We start from the raw sequence: 13,790 nt of genomic DNA on the forward strand, positions 1-13,790 counted from the left end.
CAAAACCAAAATAAGTATTCAATAAAATATGTTCGCAAAAGTACTGTAACACACCACACTGCCATTTATAATAAGCCTCTGGGAGAAGCCAGCAGACCTGTGATGCATGTTTTCTGTTGGAAACCTCAGAAGAGTGTGACTTACGAACAGTGTGACTTGTGATGTAGCAATGGTAATAAGTGGGTGTGGAGTGTGGGCATGGTGTGGGGTTTGTTTGTTGATCCTGCAAACAAACCCCACAGGTCACTCTTCACCAGATGCACAGCTCTGTGTGGGGGTAACATACTTCCACAGACAGAGACTATTCAATTCAACACACTCTACTTGCATGTGTGGTGTGTGGCTGTGTGTGTGTTTAAAGCAGAGCTGTATGAAAAAGTGGCTATAGGGCATTGTTGGAAGAGTGTGTATTTGTTTGAGGCAGGAGCTGATGTGACCTGTAGGGTCACACTCTCAGACACAACAGCAGTCTGGCAGACAGGACAGAGAGGGGGTGGGGGGGATCCATGCTGCTCTGTGTGTGTGTGTGTGTGTGTGTGTGTGTGTGTGTGTGTGTGCGTGTGTGTGTGTGAGAAGAATTATGATGAGGTGGGACAGCTGGAACGAGCTCTCAAAGATTCCATGGGATCTTTCAAATAGAGGGTCAGGGATTAAGTAATTTGGCAAATCTTTTGTTATTGATAGAGGCTTGAAAAGACACAGGACACAGACATATACAGACACGGACACGCACACACACACGCCCCTACCTGCCATCCCTGGAGTTTGGACTGCTGCAGAACTGTGCGACATTTCTCCTCTGGTGACAATTTCTTCTTGTCTGCCAAAGCTGGGATCACGAGGTCTTTATATCTACAACAAATAAAAACAGAGAACATCAGAACTGCAAAATATCTCACAGGGCTAAATCTTAAAATTTTGATGAGACAAGGTGACACCGCCTCTTTGCAGAAACAATGGGTTCAAAGGTCAGTGGGGTCATACAGCAGATCCACCACACAGCATCTGTTCCTATTGGAGTTGCCCGGGGCAACCATTGCTATGAATGGTCAACTGCAGACAGGGGTTTGTTTGTGACTGGAATGGTGGGGGAGACAGAGAAAGCGAGCGAACATGTGGTTAGATTAAAAAAAAACATTCTCAGCTTCATAACCTGTTACTTACAAAGTGCAGTTATGAGCCCTGTTCTTTCTGGTCTTGGATGACTTGACCGCCACACAGTTTTTAAATTAAAACATAATTGTACAAAAGACCAACAACAAGGAAATAGTCAACCCTATAACCACCATCTACCTCTATATTTGCAATTTTGCACAAGACATTGCACATTACATCTCCTATGCAAATTGTTTGAATTGCCGTCCTACTTCACATTGATCGGTCATCTTTTATCTTATTCTTTATTTTAATTATGTTTATTTTTCATTCTACTTATATATTTTGCATTGCATATGCACTTTATATCTTATATTTCATATTTTATATATATTTCTTCTTTTTTTTCTTTTTATATTAGTAAGCATAGTTCTTTGGTCGGGCATTTGCAAAATAAGAATTTCATTACCCAATAATACACCGCTGTGTCTGTTATTGTGTATATGACAAATAAACATCTTGAATCTTGAATCTTTTGTAGATTGAATTTTAAGAACATTAAAACATATTTTTCTCAGATTTAAAGTCAGTAAAATGAGGTATTAAAACAAAACTGGCTGAGTGTAGTTATCCTGATGTGAGTGTGTTATAAATAATCCATGAACATATAACTGATAATATGAGTTATGATTTTAAGTTATTCATTTAAACTACCCCAACCCTAAGATGAAGGTGGAATCACAAGGTATATGGTAAATACAAGAGAATCTTTTCACATCAAACATTTTAGCTTTGCGATGTTCACAAGTCCCAGTACACCATGACAGTGTGACAGGGACCCAGCCTACACAATAGCAGGACCCTGAACTGGAAGCAGCAGAGCAGAATTGAGCCGTTGTTAAGTTCATTATATACACACACCTGTGCTTTTATTGCTGTAGCAAGCTAAATGTCTAATGTGAAAAATGCCTTTACGATATTAATTGGGCAGCTGTGGCTCAGGAGATGGTGAGAGTTGTCCACTAATCACAGGATTGGGGTTTCGATGCGCAGCGGCAGCACACAGAATCCTAACATAGCAGGGCTAGTGTTGAGAACTGTATGCTTGTCCTTGAGCATGAAAGTAGTCTATACAGCGTGGATGCTGAATCCTGACTACACACTGAGAACAGTGGTGCAGAAAGTGCAGCACACAGCCCTACAATGAGGGAATGGTGCAAAACATTTTGTTTGTTGTTGTCTTGCATGTTGTGTGATAAACATTTCCTATCACTATGAAACTCTGAAGGGACAATTGAGACTATGGCAGTCCACTACAGTCGAGGTAATTTAAGGGAAACACTAATGTGACATCATGAAGAAGTCACAAAGAAGTCAGGTGTCACATTGTATTCATGCATTAAGTTTTAATAAGCATTAATCTTAAAACTCATTGTTGTTTTCAGAAATAATAAAAAGTAATAAACCAACAAATCTCCAAAATGTCAGGTGCTCAGTGCATTTTATCAGTCAGGGCTGTGTCTCTTTTATTAGCAATGATGGGTAGAGCCAGCTGATAATGTCCCACATCTGATGATACTAACTTAACAAGCAGATGGCTGGGGGCATAAACCACCTGTATTGTCATTGGTGAGTAAGTAAGTGTGGTTGAATGTGGGATGTATTTGATTTGCAGGAGAGGGGTCTGTCTGAACTCTCCCTAACCCTCTCTCTGTATGGTAATACCAGCCCTGCAGACAACACACGCTGTCCCCCTGAGCCCATAAAACACAAAAGAACTCTGTAAACCCATGACCTTCCCTATGAGGATATGAAAACCATCGATGGTCCCTGCTTTTACAAGACCCAAGGGGGCTTCATGTAGAGTCAGAGAAGTAAAATAACCCCTTTGATAAGAGTTGAAATGGAGGCCTGCAGGGTGCTGATGGATTTCCCTGTGACCAAAGGGCCATCAGTGACCACTGTTATTGAGCACCATTAAGGTGAGAAAGGTAATGTGGAAAACAACTAGAAATTAAACCACTAATTTTATCTGTGACGCTGCTCTTCTCCATCGGACAAACTTTTAGTTGCCATATCTTCAAAGAATATTGGCTTTGGTCAGTCATGGAAAATCCCCTCAGGGGTCAGGTCTGCAACTTAATAGTCCGCAAATGTGTCTGTGTTTATACATGAGAGGAAGGAGATGATGAAGACTGCTTGAAAGTAGCCATTTAGGAAATATGACCTATATGCTTGGGAGCTGCATTGATGACATGTTCTATGAATACTGATGCTTCATGCAGCCACTTTCTAACAATAAACGTTGAATTGAGGGAAGCGACGCACATGGAGGGCTGGGATTAACAGAAACAAGGTTCAAGTGGTAGCGTTTGACCTTACACATTGCTAGAAAATAAACCTGGCCACAAAACACATAGTGTATCATAAAAGACAAATAAAAACAACAGTAAAATAGATTTCCTCATAAATCATTCTGGTTACCAGGACACTAATGTAATTCGCTGCAGGCGGCCTCTGTGACTTAGCGAAGTGGTCTGCATGGTACTAGAGTGCATGGCTGTATTTGTGTGTATACACTGGTGGGTTTGTGCTCATGAGAATATAGCAACCTGGAGATTAATGGCTGATTTATTGGCCTGTCATTTTGATTAGAGAAGTGCCAGGGCCTGTTTTAAAAAGAGTGACAAATAGAGAGATAAAGGGGATAAGAAACAGAACAAAATGGAGATAGTGTGTTTGTACATGAGAAGAGGGAAAAAAGGGAATGATATAGACCCAAATGAAGAGGGAGAGGAAGAAAGAATATGAAAACATTGGGATCTGGAGGAAAGAACAGAGATGACAGAATCAAAAGAAAATGGCGGGTTTATCAGAGACAGCATGTGAGAAATCGAGTGAGAGAGAGTTCTGTGAGGACAGCAGTGAAGTCCACCCCCACTCTGCAGCAGCTCGCTCCTCTGTGTTCATTCATTGGTCCTGTCTGTGCTGAGACCAGAGCAGGAAAAAGAGAAAGATATGAATGGCAGTTGGGCTGGGCTGACTGGGGCCTTTGTGAGTGGAAGCCATTTAAATTAAGCACGGCCTTAATGTATGAACAGTACAAAAGGGACTCACGTCAGACATACGCACACAAAAAAGCTCCATTTGTATGAACACTGGATGAGTCATTTTTCAGTAATAAACAGGATAATAATTTGAAATTCTGTTATTAAATTACAGTTGCCAGTCCCAACATCAAGTTACTTTAAGTTTTGAGGACTCAGTTTGTTTGCTGTTTTACGAGGGGGTAGAAGAGAGTGTTAATATCAGTTTCATCTCTATGGGTAAAGTCGACACACTGGTCTGGGTCATTTTAGCTCAGTGCAAGGGCTGGAAGAAATAACTCCTTCCATTAACTGAAAGGTGACACGTTGTGTCAAGCTCTGTTCAGAGTTAAAACCCTGTGGCTTTATTGGGAGAATGTGACCTCTTGAGCACTGTGTGCTGACAGCGGGGCTAAGCTAGCTGTTCATGGTTAGTACTTATGCTAAACACCATCTGACTGCTTGTTGAAAAAGAACATCTCTATTTCTACAGTTAAGTTGAACTGTTGAAACGAGAGACTGTATATCAAGATTGACGACATGACTGCACCCTAAAAGTGAAGCCAAGGTATCTTGATTGACACCTGGTGGCTGGCTGCAGTAAAGGTCATAAATCCTGTCTCCATGTCAGTGGAAGGGACATGGACCAAACTAAAAGGTAGTTCGTATCACAATGATGTTTGTCCAAAAGATAATTTTCCAGTAAGTTTGGTTTTTTACTTTTTCAGTATAATAAGAACTCCATAATGTCATTAGTGTGTGTCGAGTGCGTGTATCAACAGGATGTTGCTTCCGTGGATCCATCAACCTATCACTACTTTGCACACTGGGCCCAAATGAGCATAATGGCAGGATAATCTGGCTTCATTCATGGATCCTGGGAGGTGGAGATGTGTCTTATACAGTGTAAGGATGAGACATGAGGATGCAGCGGCTGTGCATTGCCATAAGGAATCCATGATGGAGGTAGGCTAAATGAGAGAATGTAATATCAGTAGTAATTGCTCACTCTGGTTAAAACACACACAGGATATCACATAAAGCAAGATTTTCTTTCTGAATGCTATCCAGTGTGCTGATCCCGGTGTTTGGTCATTTATACCAGATGGCAAGTCTCATGCTGGAGTGGTTTGATGGCCAGTAATTTGCCATGCCCAATTAGACACATAGCTATACTGTGTCATTGAGTTCCAAATCTTGTCCTGCCAGTCAACCAACAGCTCACCAATCCTGTCTGCAAATCAAGTGTCATCAAGTTTCTTCTAGTTTCATCCTGTAGAAAGTGCTTAGCAATACATGAGTAACCACCTTACCATCACACTGTCTGTCCACCTCTGAGTCATCTCTGCCCCCTCTCCACCCTAGACACAGCTGCCATGAAGGAATAAATCAAAGAGGCACTCGTGGTGGGGTTTAGACATGGACCCACTGCACCAGCTGGAGCAGGTTTCAGCTTTGTTTGTAAAAATGATGGCTCCCTCTGCCCATCACTAAACACTGACTTCTATCTATTATCACCTTCAGATTTAACCACCTCTGGACTGCTACCATTTGAATTCAACCTCTGATACAACAACAGGGACAATGGAAATATGTAACCGGAGTCCAGGAAGCCAGCCTGCAATTTCAGACAAGAGTGATGTTAAAACCAAAATAATTTGAACCTACTGTGTGTCTGAAAATAAACACAGACTATTGACCTCACATGCTCCGGTTTATGCCGTCCAGCAACGGTTAAGTTTCCCTTTTTTGGCAACCAGCTGGCTCTTGTGATGCTCAGTTATCAGCTGGTCACACCCGTTGCTCACACACAGATTATGGCACGACACATGGCCACCTAAAAAATATATGACAGCCACTCACAGACTCACACACACACATTTTCAGATATACAAATGTTTGTAAAAAAACAGCATTTACTAAAGCCTTAAAAGGAATCTCTCAATTACAGCTTTAACAATGAGTTTTGGTTCTACAATCTATTGGATCCACTTCATCATTTGACATGGGCCTATTTCTCCTGATTCAATTCTCTGCACAGGTTGTCTCGTTCACTTTGAGTTAGAGCAAAAAAATTAATAAATGTATGTGTGGATTGCAACAACAATAAACTGTACACACAACTACCATCTGCACAATACACTGTACAGTTCTTGGGTAGCAGCCTTTCCTTCTTTACTATGTATCCCTTTAAACGTACAATGTTTCACTCTGGCTAACAAAAGACTTAGTTTGATGACATCACGAAGAAGTGTGGGATCATAGGAGTTGTCGTCTTCACCACCATTGCCGATGAAAATCTACCTGACGTGACTTAGCTACAGATCATGTTCATGGATGTGATTACAAAAGTTTATTAAATAAGAGTTCGAGCCAAATTACCCTAGCATTAAAATACTTTATTGACTCTAATTTAATTTTGACAGTTAAGACAAACCTAGCTATTCAATGCTTAGTATTAGTGATAATACCATATGGGATTTTGATTCATCCTGTTTTCTCTTAATTAAAAACTAGAAGATGAGATGCCTGGATGTTGGGGTTTTGTGTGTGTGTGTGTGTGTGTGTGTGTGTGTGCGGTGTGTGTGATGTGAAGATGTTTACAGCAGAGTAGTGGAAACTTTTTGGGAGGGGGGGTCATGTGACCAGCTTTGTCCTCTCTTATTATCTGGCAGGAATGTTTGTGTTAATCCCTTTATCCTCAAAAACAGAGAGAGAGGGGCTGAGAGAGAGAGAAAGAGGGGGGGGGGCTGAGAGAGAGTGAGAGACTGAGAGCTAAATCCTCTCAGTATTCCACAATTTCTCGGAATCGGAAGACCAAGACACAAACTGTGAGGCAAACTAAAAGTGAGGGAGAGAAAGTGAAGCAGATAAGGGGAGATGGTGTGACAGATACACATCATTTTCTCTGTTTCTCAACCAAAAACAAAACGGCTTGTGAGGGGGGGCTAGGAGTGAATTAACTGGAGGACAAGGAAAGCCAGGAACATGGTGTAAGAGGTATGAAAGAAGTGATAGTGGTTAAGTGTGGGACATAGTGACCTTACACACAACCGACTGGGTAATGTGGGTCGGCCTGACACAGGAAATGTGATAGTGACATTCATCAGCTGCAGTGGAGTCCTATAATACTCTAAAAAATGCCATTCAAGGTTAAATTGTACTTTTAACAATTAGGTTGCTGTGACTTGTCAATGTTAATGTGTCAGCCTGCATTTGAGTGTGTTATCCTCCATAGTATATGTTCCTCTATCCATTTACAGATGTAGAGAAGGGACATGCTGACAGTTTCCTGCTCAATCTTTTATATAAACCATTGGCTATAGAAGACATTGATTTTTTTAGATGTTGTTTAAGATTTACGTAAATCGATTTTTGAAATCATATAACAAATAACCAATTGGAGAATTTAAAAACAAGGAGTTGCGAGATCCAATGAAACAAATATAATAAAAAAAAGGTTTGATTCAGCAACCGAAAAATTTCATCTTGCAATGGAAGTTCCCACAAATGTGTTAAACCTGTAGCTTCAATTGCTTTGACCATCTGTAAAGTTCATCCCAAATCAGCTCCATGGGGGTTTTTGGTACTTTTTTGGGGCTTTAACCTCTAACCTCTAACCTTTGCAGGTGTTTTTGATCAGGAGTTTATAAAATGGCAGAGATCAGAGTGTCTGTGAGTGTGACGTATTCAAACAACTGTTATGAATGAGATAGAAAGAGAAGAATGAACAGTAGAACAGCCCTCAACATTCCTTTAAAGAAGAAGAGGACATGAGGTGAATGGATCAACATATAAAGATAGAACTGCAGACTTTTGCAGCATTTTTAATGACACAACTTGCTCTGGCACTGACCTGCTGAGGAAGCCTGGGAAGGACAAGCGGGCAGGGTATCCATAACGGATCATGTGCACCATCTCAAGCACCCCAATGTACTGCAGCTGGGTAGACACATGGAAGCTGTCAAAACTGTCTGGCTGACTACAGGCATTGGGGCGCACACACTCCACAAAGTGAGGAGTGCAAGCCTGCAGTTTACTGATCATCTCTGACAGCGAGTTCTGAAAAAGGATAGAGGAAAGAGGATACAGTCAAAGGCACCAGTTAACTTTACAATCAAAAAACAGAATGAATAACTTGCCCTGGTCAACAATGTTTATTAGTGTTTGGGTTGGGAGAGCACTGTGACTGTTTTTGTGCAGTAAGTGAGTGAAAGGGAGGGCTCTCTGGCTCTTTCTTTTGATGTCGTAACTTGATTTGCGAGCCACAGTGATTGGAGTGAGATCACGCTGTGTTTGTGACAAAGTGGTCCGACTTTTGGGGGTGTGTTTCTCCACTGGAAGAAAACACAAAGAGCTCTTTGCTCTTTCTCTGAGTGTGTGAGAGTGAGGGAGGATTTCTTTAAGCCCTGAATTCAAAGAAGCCACATTCAAGGTCACACAGGCTCTGTTCAGACCGGTTCTGACCTGGCTTTTAGAGGCGGTTTAGGTGATCTGATCACAAGCAGACAGCTCTATGTACATCAGTTCACACATGATACTAGAAAACCTCTCCACAGTTACCACTTGTGGTTGGACATCACTTCACTTTTATGCAAAGGGTATCACTCCTGAGACTGTTTCAAGGACCAATTGTCTTGTTGTTTTTAGCCTGAATATGACAGATGGGTTAGTGTGTGTGTGTGTGAGTAAATTAGATAGAGGGGGGACTTCATTATTATTTCTGTTAATGTTAATTACATTTTTAAAAAAGAATAATAGAAAAATAGAAAATCAGTGAGTCGATCAATATAGTTGCAGGCAGGCACAAATATAACACATTTTTGGTTCATTATGAATTTGCGGTCCAGACCACCTCAAAATGTGATCTGAGTGATTGGACCTGCAACCTTGCATTGGTGTGTGTCTGTGTGTGTGTTTGTGTGTGTGTGTGTGTGTGTGTGTGTGTGTGTGTGTGTGCCTTTCCTGTTTTCTTACAGTCGTTGAGCTATACCTGATAGCTGAAAACTTATAATTTTCCTAAATGCCACCGTTTTACTTGGAGGCTACATAGCTGCTGTTGTTTTTTAAGTGTTCAAATGTATTCACATGACTTGTAGGTAGAGCTTACCACTTGTGATCGTTTAACCCCTAAACCATACACACATGCACATACGTCTGTGTTTTTGACACTCCTCAACCTGACGTCACTCTGCCTACCCTTAGGTACAATGCTTACACCTCATCTCTCATCTTTGAACGTCACCACCAGCATTCACATTCCCTCCAAACATGCGCACACAAATGCGTGTGCATGGCACACAGTGGCTGTTGTTCATTGTTCATTCATTCATGTGGCGGGCTTCATGTTCGGCTTGATACAACATCATTTTTCAGCCCACTCTCTCCTTCCCTGCCATTCCCTGAGGGACTCATCGACCACAAGCCCACAACTCTGATTGTGAAACACACTGGCTTCATTCAAACCAAAGGTACTGCCTCTCTGAGCACATTTTAGCCTCCTTGCGTCACTAGCAGACACTGAACTGCTCTCCTCTAACTAAATATTATTGTTGCTTCACATAGATATGAAATCATCGTACATTTAGCAGGTCTTGGGGTTGCACTGTTAAAACGGCTGTATTCTGTTGTTGAGTAAGAATAAAGTTCAGTGTTATGAGGAGCGAAGGGGTGGGTATGCCAGGATGCATCAACGACAATCATTGCTTAAAATGAGGACATAATCTTCAGTTTTAGGTGCACTGTGTAAGAAATATAAGATAAAAAACATTAAGAAAAGTGACCAGGGTGGTTTCATTGGATTTTCATCAGTAAAATGATCAATTGTTCTATTGACTAACTATGTTGTACATGTGGTACAGGTCCAGTTAGCAGATGCTTAAACAAAGACAATCTCTATTCCTCTGAGCAGGAATTATTTAAATAAGTAACTTTGTTCTCCAGACAATTGGTCAATTGAAAGCTGAATTAGTCGCAGCTATTTTTAACATGTTTTTTTATTTTGCAGTTTATATATCATATATCAGAAGGAGCTCAAGCCTGTCCCAGCATGCACTTGGCAAAAGTCAGAGTACAATGTCGTTAGGTCATAAATTAATTGCAGGGCTGACACACAGACAAACACCTTCACAACGACTGGTAAATTAGTGTCCCAACATCTGACCTGAACTGTGGGAGAACAAATGTATGAAAGAATGGTTCTTACCCTCAGCTGGACGGCCACTGTGATGGGCCCACATCGCTCCAGTTGCTGGAGGAATGAGCTTGAGCCTTTCTTCTTCAACATCTGACAATGGACATAGATAATTAGGAGAAAAATATTATGTGCATCTTATTACAAGTAGCGTCAAATAAGTCTGTGTGCTGTTATTTTGGGGGACTTTTTTCTTTTTCAAAAGTTAGGACAGATTGTATAATTATTATATTGGACTATATTAATAAAATGCACTTAATTTATACCATTTATACCAGGTTGCTGGGACAGATCAAAGAGGTTTTTTTTTTGAGAGGCGGTGTAGTGGTTGCATGTAAAAAAATAAACATGACAAATACAAGTCTTGATGCTCAAGTATGTATTGAATAGAGCCACAGGGACAGAGCAACAAATCAGTTAAGCACCAGGCTCATTAAACTGTGAACAGTAAACTGTACCTTGGTAAGGTCATGGTACCGCTGATGCTGTCTGGGGACAGAGTGGGCAGTGAAAAGGGAGGCTGATGGCATCCTGTGGAGCAACAGGGCAGCTTTAGGCCCCCTCAGCCCCATGCGGCCCTGAGAGGCTGGCACCAGAGACCCGGTCTGAGTCAGTTTGGACTGGAAGAGCTGCTGCAGTAACACACTCTCACTAGCTGCCGGGCACAATGCACATAGAGAGAGGAAAATAAGGGAGGAAAATACAAGCGAAAAGAGGCTACAACATTGGTGGAAATAAGTGGGTGGAGGAGAGAAAAAGGAGAGGTGGGATGAAGAGAGAAACGGAAAGACAGAAAGAAAGAATGAAAGAAAGAGGAGGATGGGAAAAGGCTGGCGAGGACATATAAAGTTAGGCTCAACGTAAACAATCAGTCAGCAACAAGAGGGGGTGGACTATGCCACTCTACAACACGTGGAGTGGTTCACAACAACAATGAGCTCATTCAGAAAGGCAAACAACATGTGTGTGAACGTGGGCGTGTGAAAGGCGTGCTGAGGAAGAGAGAGAACGAGAGGAGGAAAGGATGAGAAGTAGGCGTACTGAGCAAAGAAAAACAAACATAAGTTGGACACATTTAAGGACTTAATTACACAGTTTTAAAAGCAACTGTCTTTTCATTTAAAGCAATCATCTGCACCATCTTGATATTGGCTCAAACTCAAAGACGGTAGAAGGGGATAAAGGAGTGGATGGATAAGAACAAACCACATTATGTGTTTCAGCGTGCACGGACGAAAGGCAGCAAGGCATCTCCTCAGTCAGACGGAGGGATAACGGCCAAGTGTGAGTGAAGGGCTAGCTTTGAGAAGATTAGCCTCATCATGGAAATTATTGCAATTAGGCTGCTGGACGCAAGGCTCGCCTGGCAGTAACACAACGACTGCCTGTGTCGCACTAACCACAACACCCCACATCTGGCACCTTCTATAGACAATATATACACAGACAGACAAAGAGTGGTTTTGTGTGTTGTGAGTTTAGACAAGAGTGCATCTTTGTGATGGAGTGTGCTCTGACACCACAATGTGCTTACATGTGTGTTATTAATTGGGTACTTACACTTCATCGTAAACAAAAGATTCTGAGGAAGGAGGTCTTTGTTTCTTGTGAGTGATCCCATGAGATCATATGAAATCTGGTGGAAAAACACATGATAAATGGACATTCACTTTAATACTCATGCAGAGCATTTACTCTTATATGGAACATAAAATATACCATTCGATTTACCAATTTAGACTGATCAATATCTTTGTGAAAGCACCGATTTGGATTTCCTTCTACTGTAAGTAATTTTTGTGGAAAACATCTTCCAGTCGGAGGGTTATGACCTGACACAGCAGTGATGAGTGTGGCAATCGTAACACAGAGTATGTAGTAACAGTAAGACAACCAATCACTTAGGATAGAGAAAATGTCACTTTGGAGAAGTTGTCCATGGATTGTTGCCAAAGACCCTCCTAATAGATAATCAGACTGACATTTTGTGATATAGTCTGGATTTAAAGCCCCTTTTCCACTGGTCAAGAAACCTAATAACACCAACTAACATCTGGCTTTTGTCTGCTATGAAGATGGATACAATCATCATTCACTCCTGGGTCAAATGACTCTGCAGTAGTTTCGAGTTTTAATCGGCTCTGGCTTCAATCGGCACTTATGGAAATATGACACCTGGTGATGTGTGATAATTTCGTCTTCTTCTTTCATTTGGAGACTAGACACTGCACTTTTTCTGCACAACATATTGTACATTTGTTTTCCTTCATATCGTGCAAAATGCAACACAAAACAGTGAGGCGAAAGAGCTTCGGAAAATCTAACTCCTCTACTAGCAAGTTTAAAAAAACCTGCATATACTCGCTAATTTTGGTGTGAAAGACATATTACATACATGAATGATTGCAACACAGACAGACCTGTCCAGCATAGTGGCTGACAATAAAGGCTGGGCCCTGATCTTGAGGTGGGGGGTTTCCATTGCCATCCTTGGTGGTGAGAGAAAGGCCGTGAGTGGGATTAGAGTCCAGCTGGGTGGACAGCCTCTTATACAGCGTCTGCTCTACTGGCCGCAGGCTCTGGCTCTCCTCATCTAACACACACAGCAGACCCTGAGGCTTCTGGAAGAGAAACAAACAAATGCTTAAATGATAAATATGTCCGTCATGCTCAGAACATTTTCTTGAGACACTTCATTGATAAATCTAGCGCAGAGTGTCCCTCTGATATCAAATTGCATCAGTGATAATCGTATAAATGTTACAATTATGTTGAATGCATCTGAACCACGAACAGCCGGTCATAATCTAATTTGATTCAATTCTTACACAACATGTTACTTTTTTGTAACATCTGACTTCCAAATAGAATTTCATTCAGGGAAAAATTAAAAAGAGAAATTTGCTGAAAACATTCCCAAAATTGAAAGAAATGGATAAAAGGAAAGGGCCAAATTAAAACCATTTTTATTAAGAGATGAAATTTATTGTAAATTGAATTAACCCATGTGATTTTTAAACTTTTGTCAAACCTCTGGGTGGAATCAAAATGTCGAATTACACCGTGAGAGACCAAACTGGCTTGGACTGGTCCAAACAAGAGACATACAGTACCTGAAGAAAGAAGTCCAGAACGGCTGACTGGTTGCCGGGGGAGTGTGGGGTCTCCATGGCGATGCCCTCCTGCAGACACTCAGCCTGCTCCTGCTGGAATAGCACCTCAGAGACGTACTGCCTCAGCCGCTCATTGGTCATGTTCACACACAGCTGGAATGCACATAACACACACTTAAGTCCCATGCACACGTGTAAATACACACTTCAATGTACTTCAAGTTCCTCAGGGACACGTGGCTGAATGTTTGTTTTTAAAGCCAATAAACGCATGAATACCATCTCAAACATAACCTGCTGTGG

At 41.4% G+C, this 13,790-nt stretch overlaps 1 protein-coding gene across 5 annotated transcripts in view; it reads right to left on the minus strand.

The window, feature by feature from the left end:
* The window catches only part of myo16 (myosin XVI), a 93,855-nt gene that overhangs the window by 17,172 nt on the left and 62,893 nt on the right, over positions 1–13,790 (minus strand). For all 5 annotated transcript variants that reach the window (XR_011244331.1, XM_069533054.1, XM_069533056.1 and 2 more), the window contains exons 22-28: positions 13,488–13,640; positions 12,795–12,995; positions 11,935–12,010; positions 10,833–11,029; positions 10,387–10,467; positions 8,038–8,243; positions 750–852 (exon numbers count right to left, since the gene is read on the minus strand). Coding sequence is in view for 4 of the 5 variants with exons in the window: in XM_069533054.1 (XP_069389155.1) it covers positions 750–852; positions 8,038–8,243; positions 10,387–10,467; positions 10,833–11,029; positions 11,935–12,010; positions 12,795–12,995; positions 13,488–13,640 (1,017 nt within the window). In the remaining variant the exon portion in view is untranslated. The remainder of the gene's footprint in view (positions 1–749; positions 853–8,037; positions 8,244–10,386; positions 10,468–10,832; positions 11,030–11,934; positions 12,011–12,794; positions 12,996–13,487; positions 13,641–13,790) is intronic.

This window comes from Paralichthys olivaceus, chromosome 10 (genome assembly GCF_024713975.1).
Source record: "Paralichthys olivaceus isolate ysfri-2021 chromosome 10, ASM2471397v2, whole genome shotgun sequence".
NCBI classification, from domain to species: domain Eukaryota; kingdom Metazoa; phylum Chordata; class Actinopteri; order Pleuronectiformes; family Paralichthyidae; genus Paralichthys; species Paralichthys olivaceus.